Genomic DNA, 16,358 nt, shown 5'->3' on the forward strand with positions numbered 1-16,358 from the left:
TACATTTCGGACATGCTTGTCTGCCTGTGTTCGGAAACTTGGCTATCCTTTTGGGGGTCATGTACGCTCTGTGCGTGATATATAGTTGGATTTGCTGTAATCTAGCATTTCTGGACACTTTTTTATGATATCCCATAGCCCGTTCCCACATCCCATCAGTCATCTGCGTCCCCACCTCCGTTTCCCATTCTAGTCTCAAATCCATCAGGTCCTTTCCCACCCGGGACATCACCACCTCATATAATCTGGAAATCTCGTGTCCGCCCTCTGATATATCATATATCGTATCAATCAGAGCGTCCGGATCCTCCGCTAACACCGTCTCGGGCCAAGATTTTCGGATAATCCGTACCAGCCTGAGGTATGTAACGTATTGGCCCCCATGCAGCCCAGTCTCCTCTCTTAGGTCTGCAAAATCCTTGATGGCCCCATCTTGCCATATATCTCCTAACGTGGCCAACCCAACCGATTCCCAGTATATTCTGATCATTTTCCTGAGTTGGCTATCCCCCGCAGTCAAGGCGACCAGTGGCGCCAGCGGCGAGCACGGGTCCGGGCTTCCCAGTAGCCGACATGCTCTACGCCACATTCTCCACCCAAGTAACAACATGCCAGGGCGTACATTTAAGTTCTGTCTAGGGACCCAAATGATCTCCTTCAAATAGAACGGGGCGCAATCTGACCCAACCAACCTAGACTCGGGAGATTCCTCATCAGAGAGCCACTGTCTAACATATTGCAATTGGCTCGCTACATAATAGGCCTCAAAATGCGGTAATCTGATCCCTCCTTTATCGTGAAAGTTTTGCAGCTTCCACAGTGCCACTCGGTTGCGAGTGCCGTGCCATAGGTAGTCCCTGCACATACTGTCGAGTTTAGTAAAGAACCTCCCAGGTATTAAGTATGGTATGTTGCTGAAGAAGTGCAACAGTCTCGGCAGGACAACCATTTTAAGCAACGCCCCCCGCCCCATCATCGCCAGCGGCAGCTTCTCCCAAAATCGCATGGATGCACGGATTTTATCCACAGCAACTACAGTGTTATGCAGATGTTCGTTTACCACAGTATGATATATGTCTATTCCGAGGTATCGGAAGGACTCGGTCGCCCAAGGCACGGGTAATACCGGTAAACGTTCCGTGGGGATCCTAGCATAACACCCTAGGGGGAACATGCACGACTTGCCGGGGTTAACCGCTATGCCAGACAATTCGGCATACTTCTGCATGACCTCCAAAACATACTGGAGGTTCTCCTCCGGAGATTTTAGGTACAGCAACAAGTCATCGGCATATAGGGATATCAAGTGGCTCTCTCCTCCAACCTCGATGCCCACCAGGTCATATTGCTGTCTAAGATATACCGCTAAGGGTTCCAGGGCCAATATGTATAACATCGGGGACCAAGGACATCCCTGCCTAGTACCCCTACCAAGGCGCCACTTCTCGGATATCACCGATCCCGTGCGTACCCTAGCCGTTGGCTGGCTATACAACAGCTTCGCCCATCTGATGTAGCCTGGCCCGAACCCGTATTCCCCCAGGACTGCAAACAGCCACGGCCACCTCACCGAGTCAAATGCCTTGACTGCGTCTAAAGAAATCACTGCCATGTCCCCATCCCTTCTGTTCCCTTCTTCGATCACCCTGTGGAGCCGCCTATGATTATGGGTTATATTCCTTCCAGGAACATAACCTGTCTGATCCGAGTGTATCAGTCTGCCGATGACCTTGCGTAGCCTGTCCGCCAGGACCGCTGTCAGGATCTTACTGTCTTGGTTCAACATCGACAGCGGTCTGTAGGACCCGCAGTGTTGTCTCGGTTTGTTAGGCTTGGGAAGCGGCACTATCAGCGCTTCTCTGAGCGTGTCCGGCAATCGGCCCTCCTCAAATGATTCATTATACATCTCCAGCATCGGGGGAAGTATCTCTGCGCTATATGTTTTATAGAACTCACTCGGGAGTCCATCAGTGCCCGGGGTCTTGCAAGTAGGCAGCCGCTTCACCACCTCTTCCAGTTCATCTAGTGTAATGGGACTATCTAACTCCTCCCTTTCCTCTGCACTAATGCTAGGCAATTCCATATCTTCCAGTGTGTCCCTGATCTTATCTAGATTGTCTTCCCCTTTGTCCTCGTACAGCGCTTTATAATAATCTAAGAAAGCAGCGTTGACCTCTTCCTGAGTGTGAGCCTCCTCCCCATTTTCCTTTTCTATCATCGTAATCGGGGCCCTAGGGGTTTCCCTCTTGTAAAGCCATGCCAGTAGGCGGCCAGTTTTGTCACCGCCTGCATGCTGCCTCTCCACGTATTTCCTGTAGTTGAGGTGACAAAGCCGCTCCCAAAGCTCCGAGCATCGTTGCTGTAATTCAAGTACTAAATCTGCGTCCCCCCCCGCTCTGGTACATTCACGCTCCAATTCTTTCTCCACTTTCTCTAGCTCAGCCAGAACCCCCCCCTTGCAGGCCCTTTGATTTGGAAATAGCATCGCCCCTCAATACCACCTTAAAGGCCTCCCAAAGTGTACTAGCCGAATCTACACTGCCCGTGTTCTCCTCAAAATACTGTATAATCGCCTCTCTAATATCCTCTCTGAAGACCGGGTCTCTTAGCGCCTCCGCCCGAAGGCGCCATGTCGGTATCCTCCCTCTGGGGCGGCCATATTGCCAGGCCATCACCAAGGGCGAATGGTCCGACAGGACCCTCGCTCTGTATTCAATTTGAGTAGTTGCTATCGCCACTTCTGGCGTGACAAAGAAATAGTCTAGTCTCGTATGCAGCTTTTGAGGGGCCGAATAATGAGAATATTGCAAGGCAGTGGGGTTTTTCAATCTCCAGACATCTTCTAGTCCAAAATCGTCTAATAGTACCCGTAGCGCTCTAGCCGCCGGGGTGGGCCTGTCCACTTTACTATCGGACCTATCTGTCTTGGGGTCAAGAACACAGTTGAAGTCCCCCCCCCAAATAATCGGTTCCTCTGCGCACAGGCCCAGGCGTGTACATAAAGTCCTGATGTATATAGCAGTATTCTGGTTGGGGGCATATGTATTAATAATATTCAGTCCTCTGTTCTCAATCAATGCCCTTAGTATTACCAGCCTACCCTCAGTGTCTACCTCCTCTTGTATTATTCTAAGCGGGACATGCGGGGCCACCCAGGTCAGCACGCCTCTGGCATAGGCCGAGTATGGGGAGCCCACCACCGTGCCACTCCATTTTTTTCTTGACAAGGTCTAGTTTCTGTTTGGTCAGGTGCGTTTCCTGCAGTAGGGCAATGTCGATCTTCTGTCGTTTAAGATACAACATGACTTTATTTCTTTTCAGGTAATTATTGAGTCCACGGACATTCCAGGTGGCAATCTTAAGGTCTCCCATGGCAATTATGTATCCTCCCACCCCATGTACAGGAAACTCCGGCAGTTCGCATGACACAGAAGGTGTCCCACTGCAGCCACTCCGCGAATAAGCTCCTTCCCCAACTAACTACACACACAACCAAACCCCAACTCCCTTTCCCCTCCCTCACCCGCCCTCCCCCCAACCTCACACGCCCCAACTGTTGCCCAGCTTCAACAACAGAGCTCAGGCACCCCCACATCTAGTTCCGTAATCACCAATCAGTGCACGGAGCCCAGTAGGGTGAGATCGCCCTAATGGCCACCTAACCTAAACTATTGTGGGGAAAGAGTAGCGCTCCATGGGGCTCCCGTTCGATAATAATCCCAATGTTTGCGACAAACGGTGCAACCAACTGACCTTCCATACCGAAGGTTCCGAGCCGACTAGAATCAAGTCCCAAAGTCCATGAGTCGCGCCATCTTGCGACGCCATTTTACGCCTTCCGCAGCTCCTCCAAGTCCTTCTTGGGCCGGTCCGCCGATTCCTGGGGGCACCCCTGTGCGTCGAGCCACTCCATGGCGTCCTCTGGGGTCTCGAAAAATAAAGTTTTATGCGCCTGTATAACCTTCAATTTTGCAGGATAAAGCAACATATATTTATAACCTGCCTCTCTCAGCCTCCGTTTCACAGTCCCAAAGTTCATGCGACTCCGCTGCACCGCTAGAGTGTAATCCGGATACGCCGTGATGTTTGCTGCTCCTCTCTTGATCGTGCCTCCTTTTCTAAAATGTTCCAATATTCTTTCCCGATCGCGGTAGTAAAGAATTTTGGCAATGATGGGTCTGGGCGGGTTTCCGGGAGGCGGTCTCCTCGTTAAGGCTCTATGCGCTCGTTCCACTGCGAAGCCTTGGGATAAGGCCCCTCTGGATATCTCCTGCAGTAACATGGTCTCCACAAAGTCAGTAGGGTCTCGGCCCTCCGTCCCCTCCGGTAGGCCCACAATGCGGATATTGTTGCGACGGGCTCGTCCTTCCGCCTCCTCCGCTCTACTTTCCAGGTTGCCCACCCTTTGAATTAGGGCGTGCAGTTTTGCCTTGTGGGTGGCGCAGTCCGCCGTATTCGGGCCAACTTCTTTTTCCAAAGACTCTGTGCGCTCTGCCAGAACCCTAACGTCCTGTCTCAGCAGATTGACGTCCTCCTGGACCTCCCCAACTTTGAGGTCCAATGCAGTTTTTAATTCGGAGACGGCCTGTTCTAATTTCGACTCCCAGGCTGCTCTCAGGTCCGCAATCGCCGCCAGGATTTCTTGATTAGAGTTCGAAGGCGTCGCGCCACCCACGGCCAATGCGTCTTTGTTCTTGGTGGCGTCCGGGCCTGGGGACGTCTTGGTGAAGTCGTCCAGCGTGGGCTGTTTCGCCTTGGGTCGCACTGCCTTACTTGACATGGTTCTGGGGATGTGCAGGTCTTTCGAATGAGGAGTGGGCGCACTGCTCGCTGGCCTTATTAGGTCTTCCCGCTACTCTTTTCTATTCCGTCTCGGGCCATGTCGGCCATTTTGAGTCGCCCTTTGTCCTCAACGTCTCTCGACTTTTCTTTTCCAATCTTCGCCGCCGTGGCTACTATGTCCTCCAAAAGTTCACAGTGCATAGGTAGCACTTTCACACGCTGGCATGCGTATCGTCAGTGTTCAATAATCCGTCACACCGCACTGATTTGCCTGGATCTGTTCAGGATCCCGGGAGCTCCGCTGGAACGCGTCCTCCTACATGGCTCTCGTAGCCACGCCCCAGGTATTTAACCTTCCTCTCTGCTAGATAATTGAAGCGATCAAGTGTTTCCCTTAATTTAGCCGGCAAGCCCGACTCGCCTCCTCTATCTACCACTTCCTCCCATCTCTTAGCTTCTAGTTCAGTGTCATTTAGTTGCCTCCGTATTTATTTTACTACACCCAGTTCCAAGGATACACCCACCCTGGAGAACCACCTTGAACGCCTCCCATATAGAGCTAATCTCGGACACGGTGCCCAAGTTCCCACGGTAGTAGTCTCTGACCAAGCTGTTGACCTCATCCTTAATCACTATATCGGACATTGCTGTAGATTTAAAGCTCCATGAGGGGCGGGGTCTTTCCTGATCAGGGCCTAGGGACCATAAGATTGGAGAATGGTCTGAGAGTGCTCTTGGTAGCAACACACAATCAACAGTTCGATGCACCGAGATGAGGTGCCATGTACCGTTGAGTGATGCAAGTACTCCCTCCCCTCCGGCCTCAGCAACCTCCACACATCTCCCAGTTCGAGCTTGCGCATACCGGCCGGGACCGCCTACGCTGCCCTGGTGCGTTGCCTCAAGTCCCCTTCCAACCCCCTCCCCCTTCCGATCTATCTTTCCAAGGGTCTAGTGCAATATTGAGATCCCCTGCCCATACGATATTAGTATGCAAGTATTTGTGACATTTTGTCAGTAGAGTCCCAAAGGACCCAGGATCATCCATGTTGGGACCATATATGTTGACTAATGTGATCAGCCAGCAGCCCGAGACAATGACTTGTCTCCCTTAAGGTTCAATTGCTGCCGGTCATGCGGAATACCACCGACTTATGCACCAGCATCATTACCCCTGTTGAATACGCCAAGTATGAGGTGTAATATTTGCAGTTCCCCCAGCTTCTGGCTACCACCTCATTCCCTTTTCCCACAAGAAGGGTTTCCTGTAGTAGAATTACTTTGGCCGTGTGCCGTTCACAGTGCTGTACTACCTTACGGGCAGTGCACGGGTTGTTAAGTCCCTGCACGTTCCAGCTAATCCCTTTTATTTGCCATAACTGGATGTGGGCTGTAAATGAAAGCGCTTCCGACCCACTCACTCCTCCACATTATACACCACCTGTTCAGCAATCCCATGAGACGTGAATCTTTTTGAGTTCGTTTAAACCAACATCCCCATGACAACCAACTCCTTTCTGTCCGCCTTTTCCCTAACCTATCTCCGCCCTGCCGTGCCCCCACCCACACTGCCCACCCCCAACTTGCAGTGACCTAAACCCCCACCCAACATCCCAAAACAACCCCATTACCATGTGCCACAGCCCAGGGGCGCTGGACACCGCCATCCAAGCAACCTCCACCCCTCCAGACCTTGAGGGGAGGCCCACCTGACATTTTCCTATAATGCTATTGGACGTTTCCATTATATTTTCAGCAAACTGATTCAAAACCTATCAGGGGAACCCTGCGAACAGCAGCAGTTTAACCAGAAGCCCTGTTGACCCAGCCTAGGAGGTGGTTCGGGAGCATTTCCCCTTCACCACCCCACCTCCTGTTCCGTGCTCGTACATCCCATCAGTTCACTTTGGCAGGGATTCAAGAAAGTCGTGCACTGCTCCGGGATTGGAAAAAAAGTGAGTTTGGCCTCTATGCTGAACACCCATTTTGGACGGATACAGCATGGAATACTGCATCCCACGGTCTCAAAGAGCTTTGTTTTGCTGCTAAGAAAGAGAGACTGGCCTTCTGGACTGATGGGGTAAAGTCTGCGTAGAATGACACTCTGACGTTCTCATATGCAAGGTCTCCAAGTTCCCTCGCTCTGCAGAGTATAGTGTTGCGGTCTCAGTATTTTAAGACTTGCGCAGTTATCGGGCAGGGGTTCATGCCTGGTCTTGGGGTGACCTGATACCCGGTCTGCTTTCTCGACTAGAAATTGGGAAGACAGTGGGGGCCCCCGCAGCACCTCCTTGATGAATTTTTCCATGAAGACCTCCATGTTCTGTTGCGGAATCGACTCCGGGATCCCCACCACTCTGTTATTTCTCTGTGACCTCGCCTCAAGGTCTTCATTTTTGTCTTTAACTGTCTTCACCTCCTTCCAATTCCTGGATTGAATCTGTCGCCTCGTTGCTGGTGTCCTCCAGTGCGCTCACCCGGAGCTCAACCTCAGAGATTCTTCCACTCTGTCGATGCGCTCCTGCATCCTGTCTTTGTATGCCACCCCGTCTAGCTTGGTATTGATGGATGCAAAGCCTGACCTCATCTCTGCCAACACTTGACCAAGCTCTGATGTCGTGCTTCCACTCGCCCCTGCCTCTGCTTGGGTCGATAGGAACGCCTTGTCTGATGCGTCTCGTGCTGCCATCACCTTGTCGCTCTCCTTGTGCAGTGCTTCTTTCTGAGTGAATGGCAAGTGGGATTGCAGCTTATTTCCCTTAGCCATATAGCTCACTATGGGGCTCGCTGCTGTGCACCCCCGGTGCTGCCTCTGTGCTGCAATTAATATGCTATGAGCGCTCTTCCCGGCCCCTTATCTGTGGCTACTGGGCCGACTCTGGTCCCTCTTTCAGAGGTTCACTAGGCGTAGAGGGCCTCCTCCCAACTTTTCATGCCCAAGTTGGCAGCAGACCAGTTATGACGCTCTCACTGATCGGGCCTCCACTCAGGGTTCAGTCACATGCCCATTAGGCCCATTCCCTGCAGCTACAGCAGCCCCAACCTTGCCAGTCGTCACTGCGTGCAATCTCAGTTTATTCTTGGTGCCTGCAGGGTAGCTCAATTTTTACCCTAGTGGCATGATATAGGCACAATCAGCCCTACTGGATATTATCTTAAGCCTCCCAGCGTGCGTCTCGGGCTTCACAGTGGTGACCCAGTCTTTTTAGTGTAACAGCAGATAATTTGCCCTGGCCCTTCTTATCCCTCACAGTGTTTGTTGCGATGTTGGAGCCTGCCGGGCTGCAGGTCCTGTCTCAAGCCCCCAACTCTTTGTGCACAGACTGAGGTGAGCCCTGTTTGCCCGATCAGGCAGATAATTGTGCTCCAGGTCTCCCATCTGAGGGCGGAACTCCTGTGGGAGACAGAGAGATCAGTTCATAGGCACTGTTCAATTGTAAACGCGCCTCACCTCCCAATCAGGATTGTCACTTTTCAGCCCGCTTTGTCCACCAGGAGTTGTTGCCGTGCCTCTGATGGAGGTTGTTTTCCCGGGCTCTGCTTCGGCCCGCTGTCCTGTTGTAGGACCTAGCCTGCTTTCATCTCCTCGGTGGGGGCCTGAAACTCTGCGTCTCCCAGAACTCTGAGTGCCTGGTGCTCCGGGGGTGTGGCGGGCACGCTTGGGCCCCCTCAGACACTCCTCCCTATCACTGCCGGCCCTGCTCCCCCATGGTCGCACTGCCCCCTGCTCACTCGCTGGATTCACTTCTTGCGCTCATGGGGGTGGGGGGTGACACTCTCCACTACCACGGTCTCAGGGTCCGCTGTGTCGTTGCACTGCAGAGGGAGGAGGCTCCTCCTCCCTCTACGCTGTCCCATTCTGACTTCGATGGCACCTGGGCAGCTGCAATTTCACTCCCGCTCTGATGCGCTGCTGGACACTTTGCCCCCTCGGGGCCAATCTTGCGAGGTCGGCTCACCAGCTGAGCACGACCCGACATTGCTGCAACACCAGCTCTGCTCACAGGGTATGGGCGGGCCTCCTGCATGCACCACACCACCTCCTCAGTTCTACACTCTCGGAGCCCCGCTGGTCGCCAAATTTGGGCAACAGGGTGGCAACTACGCCATCAGTTTCCCCAGCTTTTGGCCCGTCAGTCCCTGATGGGCTGTGATTCGGCCTCCCCTCACTACGGTCTGGTGACAAGCTCAAAGAGATGCAGCCATCTTGGCTGCGTGCTCTCTAGCGCCCCCCCGCCCCCCAGTCCTGTAGTTAATATTTAAAGCAAATCCTCCCATTCCTCAACTTTCCTAACCCACCTTAGGCAACTGCAGCCCTTGTCTTCCCTCCCTTGGACTACTCGAGCCATGTCACACCTGTAAAGGCTGTATGGCAGAGTAAAATCACAGAACACCCCAGCCAAGGTTCTCTATGTGGTCGCAATGGACGAGCAAACAAGGCTTAAACTCTCAGGTGATGCAGGCTGGTTCTTAAGTACAGTGTGGTTCCCCAAGCCCCCCACAAAAGAATGTCCACACACTATGTTATGTGCTGACACAGTTCTTTATATGAAAATAAGGTTCAAGATGTATACAACAATCAATAACACCCTTTATACTCTGTAAATTCTAATATGGCAAATATATAAAATGTCTATGTGGTACCACACTTAGCTATTGACTCCTTTTTAAAATGATATATGTTGTGAGTTTATTTATATAGCGCCTATACACAATGTGTTTCAAAGCGCTTCAAGGCAAGGCAAAAAACAATGACATTCTTACGGGCTATGAACAGTAAGGATGTGAAATTAACTATCGTACTCGGCCCATTTCAGATAGTGCAAGAGCTAAGGAACGTAGGGGGAGTGGGAAGGAAATGGAAACAGACAGGCGACAACTGTATCAACTGTTGACAGTTCTAATGGCATGCAAATCAAACAGTAATGTGGATCAGCATAGGAAATGGGAAGAAAGACAGTTTAAACAATGGCAGAATACTTAGTTCAACTACCAAGACCCAGTTCTGTGTGAGGATCCCCCATCTGGGCAACTTGTAATAAGTATTTACAAGCCCAGTCCATTAATGTTTAAATGGTCTTCTGGTCAAAATGTTCAACTATCCCGATGTAAATGAGTTAAGAGTATCTTCGTTTCGTCAACGGATCCCTCGAGAGTGGACTCCCTGTAAAGCAGGAGCCACACGGCGTTGAGATTCCTCGAAGAAATGTGAACCCTGGTGTCGAATCAGTAGCTTCGACCTTCGCGGTGCTCGTCGACTGTCGATCGTGGATGTCCTGCGAAGTTGAGGCATGCAGTGTACCTCGATGCAAAGAGTTTGGTGCCGCAAAGAAGACTTGGAGAAGAACATAGGCCCTGCAGCGGGCGTCTGGTGTTGACGATGACAGGACCAGGGCAGGATTTTGGACCTTCACTCGTCTGCGTCTTTGTGGACTTCAGGTTTTGGGAAACCCACTGGCGAATTCTCTTAGGTCATCGACCTCGACTTTCTCCGGCGGGACAAAGTGGTCAACGGTGATGGCAAGGGTGCCCTTCATTCAAAATGTTCTTAGGCAAAAGGTGGAGCGTTGTGGCTCCGGTCATCGAGCAGCACAGCGTCAAGCTGTGCCTGCTTCTGGGCAACACAACTACGCTGGCTTCCAGCGGTTACGGAAATCCCCCCGATCTCCAGTCGACGACGGACTGCGACAGCCTCGATGTCCTGGTGCTTTACTTCAAGATTTCTCGGCAGACCCCGTCTCCGGTCGACGGCCTTTTGGGACTGGCTTCCAGGGTGCCTCGAGGAAGATCAGCTTCTGCACAATTTTCCCCCGTAGCTCGGGGAGAGGTTTCCTAGCCAGGTCCTCTATTGAATCAGTTCTCGACAGCTTTCAGATTTTGTCGACGGTAAGCAGCAGAAATCCACCTTCCAGCTGGACTTCAAGGATAAGCAGCTTCAAGTTTCAACTTCAGCTTCTGAAAAAATTGGGAAGTGTATCTGGGGACCTCTCACACCTGCCCCCATTCGCACTGCTGAGCCAATCTCTGTCAGCCAATCAGACAGAAGGGCATTCATACAGGCAGGCAGCCAATCAGGCTCACAGTGCATTCAGGCCTTTCACTTCCACCCATACACCCTTAACAAAGAAGGGCTGTCTCATTCTTTGTGTCACATACACACACAGATACCAGATACCCATAACATAGAATGCATATTGGTCACACACTATTCACACAGGTCCCACCCCAAGGGTATACCCACAACAAACAGTCACTAGGAAGGCTCCAGCCGGTCTGGCCTGGACTTCCCCACAATACCATATGTGGTGCTTCCACCCAACAGCCAGTCAGGGGAAGGGACATAGTAAGGGCTTCCCAAGACTTTGAGAAAACAAGGTAATAGAAACCAAGAGGCCATCTTGCCTTCTATCAGTAATTCACTGATTCCTATGCCTGGGCCAGGGTATCCCAAAGTGGAGGGTACTCGAGTGCACCTGTAAAGATTCAGCGTGGAGCTGCCGCCAGCTCATACCCTGCTGTGGGCCACACACACAGGTGCCCAAAAACATCCATTAGGGGTACAGGGTTGTATCCCCACCCATGGGTGCCATAAAGGTATCCCAAGGGTCTCTTTTCACCACAACCAAAAAGAGGAAGGACTGCACTGCCAGGAGTCCCACATGGACACATAAGGGTGTACAGGACAAGGATCTGGAGGCCCTGTCCCTCCAATGCATTTCCAACATCACAACACCTGCCTTAATCTATATTGGCTGCCAGTAGAGAGCCATGTTAAGTTCAAATGGTCAAAATGCTTTGCCGACACCTGTTTTTTCGAAGTAAATTTCTTCAAAATAATTATTTTTGGGGGTCATCCTCAAGCTCTCCCCTTCTATTACCCCTACTACAACAACCTCCCATTCCCTTGTAACCCCTTATACCTCCCATCCTATATATTTTGAGAGGTTTTTTTTTTCCAAAGTAATTTCCTCGTAGAAAATTACTTGGAAAAAACGAGTGTCGACAAGAGCGCAATACCTTTTCATTGATGCGTCTGTTGCTTAGAGTTAAGGTATGGAATGGGCCTTCATTTTATTCAATCCAAATGTTTAAAATGCACACCACTCAGACATTTGGGATCTGTTTATTCATCCATATAAGTCATGCCAAAAAACTGGAAAATATGAAATTGTTCTTTTCCCTTTGCTGCTTGGAATATAGGATTCGCACTTACACATCTCTGAATACCACCATCTTTTTATAAAGATGCTTAAGACTCATGTTATTTCTAGCAGTATACCTCTGGGAAAAGGTTATTGAAAGCTGCTGTTGCATGCAGTGTGCTAGGAAACACTTTGATCGGTCTTGTGTGCTTTTATAAGCCCTTTCAACAGGTCGTTTAATCAGTGAATTTCTTGGCAGGCATGTGCATATATCCCTTATAGCATGGTGAATGTTTATTGTATGTCCATCGGTTTCCCAAAATATTTGTGGAAGGATTCCCCCTTTGGGAGGGGATATACCTTTTGGCCTCAACAGCCATGTGCTGCATTATGCCATTTGAAAGTGGTACTATGGCTATTTTTGGAGTGGCTGGACAATGGGGATTTGTCACTTCAATACCTAATTGGTCAAACTAGTTATGCTCATCTGTCTGTCAGGTATGCATTAACCTGACTGATGGGTGAATCTGCGTGTGAAAAAAATGCCTAATTTACCAAGATGCTTTCTCAAGCAGCAGGCTGTCTGGGTCTCCAAGGCTGGGGGAGGGCAAGGGCAAAAGCACCAGCACCAACACAGTCAAATAAAGCAACAACCCCACTTGTCAAGGAAAAGGACTGGAGGCTGAAGTGACAGGGAATGCACTATGTAACCAAGCTCTACGGAATTGGGTTGCTCCCTACCCTCAACCCACACGCCTTGTCCCTGGGCCCCACCTCTAGTGTAAAAGGGTGGAACTAAGATGGCTGTATCCCCTCTCGTTAGACCGTAAAGAGGAATCGACAAACAATCAAAAACGTTTACTAATATGATCCGAAGAGAAAATTGATCTGAGCCTTTGTTATACGCACCAGATAATTCTAGGTCGCCTATACTGGACACAGGTGTGGATGTTTGGAATGGGTATTATTGATAATGAGTGCTGCTTTGGATGTGGCAGGGAAAGAGGCATGTTGCTGCATATGTTATGGAACTGTCCGATGTTTGTCGATTTTTGTAGTGAAGTGTTTGGCTGGATACAAAACTGGGTGTCTCATTCCCGAGGTCCTCTTCTACTGTTTTACAACTTTCAGTTTGGGGTAATTGTGAAAGTTCCTGTGACCGATCCAGCTGGATTGTGTGAAAAACCTGACTGTGTCTTACCCACTAGTCCCCAGGGATCTGTCATCCAGCTGGCCAGGCTACAACCATCGCTTTTGGATCTATTTCCTGCGGGTGGACCAGTGCGGGAGGATCACCTGGGTGAGGGGTCTTGTGGGAGTGGGACACCGGATGGTGAGACGCAGTATCCCCTTCCCTGTAACACCTTTATCCCATCCTACCAGGTAGGATACTTAAGAACTCAACCCCCCTTCACCCCCTCCTTCCCAACACAAACACTTCCTCACAGACAGTTTGCTATGAGAGAAAACGGACTAACAACCAAGCCGTATACCTGACATGTCCCAATACGATGGTCTTTGTGGGTCCGGCAATTACTGACCATCACACACACCTGACTTGCATTACATTTCCCCACACTGATAAAATACAGAGCAGCAGAGCACACTTTGAGTGAGGCAAAGCTCTTGAGGAAGCAGCAGTTCCATGGCAGTTTAAAATGAGTCAAAAGAAGGTAAAACAGGAGATCGCAAGGAGAGAAGTGGATGATGGCATTGATCCAAAATGGCTGCCATGTGTACAAATTAACTCAAATTACACAATTGATGGGAAGTGTAGTTTAGAGCGCTCCGGTAGAGAAAACCAGAAAAGCAATATGCAAGTATGCTGTGGGTAGTACAGGTGACTCTAGTCGTCTATGAAATAGGTAAGTATGAGCAATGCATGGAAAGATAACCACTGAGTGAACAGAATGAAAATAATGGCGTAGATAGACAGTCATAATCACAAGTTATCAATGAGAAATCTAGAAATAATGAAACCACCAAGTGGCAATAAGTGTGTTAAATGTATATCGCATAGGTTTGAGTAATGTCCAGATTTTCTGTATGAATGGCATCAGTTGTGCATTCGAATTTGAGAATATTTTAATGTGAGCTCTATATAAAGGTCAAAAGGACAACATCCGGGTAATCAATCTATAAACCTATTCATAACAAAGTGAAATAAAACTTGCTGTGTCAATCTATTAAAGGCGACAGTACATTTCCATATTCATAAGAAATATTCATGCCGGGTAATAAGATATTTCACTGGGCTACAAAGAAAATCCTAATCGAACAATGTTAAGCATAAGACAATTGATTATGTTATGAATATAGCTTTCAGTCTATGTACAAACAATGATTGAAAGATCTAAACAGTCGGCTACATATGTTCCTACAGAAAGCAATGTAAATTGAACACTTCATTCAGTTCTGTTGCATGCACTGTATCTAATAGATGAAGCCAGTGCATCTCCCTTTGCATCAATTTATTTAGATTTGTCTCCTCCCCTCGCTGATGTTTCTAAGATCATGAATCTGATCTGAGAAACGTTGTGCCTATGTTCCTTAAAATGTTGTGCCACTAGAGATTTCAGATTGCAAGTGTTGAATATTAGATATTTGCTCAAGCCACCTTTCTCTTGCAGACCTGCTTGTCTGGCCCACAAAAAAGAGACTGTGGTGGCTTTTGATTACATGTACAACTCCAGTGCTGTTCCAAGTCGCAAAATCCCTTGGTTTAATCTTCTGGTCTGTGTGCGGGTGTTGGATAGTATTGCCCTTGATGATATTCCATTTACTGTATTGCAACCATGGAGATGTACCCTTCTTTCATGTAGAAAGTTATTTCTGTATCTGGGCGGGCTCCCTCTGCTCTCACTAGTCTATCCTTGAAATTCCTTCCTCTTCTGTACGCCATCATTGATGGTCTTGGAAACGGATTTTGAAGGAATGGATCGTGTTGTAACTATTTCCAATTACTGCAGATAATCCTGCGTAGATGTATACTTTGTCTTGTGAACTTGAGATGTAGAGGAGTGGGATCCCCTTATCGTTTGGTGTTACATGTAATAAGGCCACCCTGTCAGCTGTATGTGCTGTTTGGCTAGTTCCACTATTTTAGAGGGATATCCTCTTGCCATTGATTTTTCTTTCTGGTCTTTTTATTCTGTGATGGCATAGTGATTATTAATTGCACATTTTCCCTTAATGGATTGTATTCTTTTATCACATCCAGTGATAGTAGACACGACTTGAACTACTAACCTATCAATAGGGGAGCACTTGTGATGCTCTATTGAGGTTGTTTTTTTTAACTCGTTTTTTCCAAGTTGCCTTTACTTCACCTCCATGGTGTTAACCATCTACCCTCTCATCCTTAATGTTGCACGTATATGGATACTAACTCCATAAGACATCTCTTTAACTATGGGATTCTCTTTGGATCAATTCATACTATTTCTAACTATACTTTGTAGACAAATCATTGCTTCTCGCCATGAGAGACTTGTAATAGAAGGCACAACACCCGGCTAAATAATATATGGACAATTTATGTCCACAGCAAAATAAACAGCTGTGTAAAACTCATCAAGATGTCATTTTTGTTTCTATAAATTGAAATATCGCAGTCATATATTATGCTGACGAAGTTTCCTATTACATTCTAGACTGTTAAATTGCACCTGAAGAAGGTAGCCTGAATCCTGAAATGCAGTGTGCTTATGACAACAAATATAAAGAACATTTTATCTACTGGACTACTGAGCAATTGAATTATTGTCTTACTTGGAGACTAATTTTAAGAAACTATACATTTGTGGCTGTTATTTGGCTGATTCGACAGCACTAATGTGTGCAGGGGACATGAGTATCCGACACATTTGGGTACTTTTCAGTTACACAAAGTCAGATGCCAACATTTTAACTTTATCTTAAAGCGATTTCTTAAAAATGTAAAAGTTTGCCCTTCTTTTCAGACGTGTTTTATAAAATTTTAAAACTGAAACATTGACTGCAATTTGATGAGAGCACCTTTTGCTATGCAACTTCATCGCTGCACAGAGACCTTTCTCACACATAAATGTAGTAAAAGCCATGAGAGGAATGATGCACAAAGTTTAAATTATCTTTGGTGAGTGCTCTAGTATGAGCTGTTCTACCAACAGTGTTGCACACCAAGATTCTAAACGTAATATTGTAGTAAGGTTATGATAAAAATTGTATAGGAAATGGGTGTAGAGGTGAAAATAGGCCATATCATCTGGACTCTAACACTGCTGATTGTTATACCCTCTAGTCATTGACACCATATTCTGTTGTCAAGCTTTCATTGTTGTAACCATTTTTCTTTCTCTTCTAGCGGTGTATGGTGTTGACTGCGTAATATGGTAAGCTAGTGTGGATCAGTTTTGTTATCTAAACTGAACTTGAAATGCATTTTTGTTGAAT

General features: G+C 48.3%; 1 protein-coding gene across 3 annotated transcripts in view; it reads left to right on the forward strand.

The window, feature by feature from the left end:
• The window catches only part of GEMIN8 (gem nuclear organelle associated protein 8), a 239,468-nt gene that overhangs the window by 48,736 nt on the left and 174,374 nt on the right, over positions 1-16,358 (forward strand). For 2 of the 3 annotated variants that reach the window (XM_069639291.1, XM_069639292.1), the window contains exon 2: positions 16,270-16,297. The exons of the other annotated variant lie outside the window; for it this stretch is intronic. In XM_069639291.1, the coding sequence (XP_069495392.1) occupies positions 16,295-16,297 (3 nt within the window). In that variant the 5' untranslated portion in view covers positions 16,270-16,294. The remainder of the gene's footprint in view (positions 1-16,269; positions 16,298-16,358) is intronic. 3 annotated transcript variants of the gene reach the window in all.

Source organism: Ambystoma mexicanum, chromosome 7q, assembly GCF_040938575.1.
Source record: "Ambystoma mexicanum isolate Mex_15411 chromosome 7q, UKY_AmexF1_1, whole genome shotgun sequence".
NCBI classification, from domain to species: Eukaryota; Metazoa; Chordata; class Amphibia; order Caudata; family Ambystomatidae; genus Ambystoma; species Ambystoma mexicanum.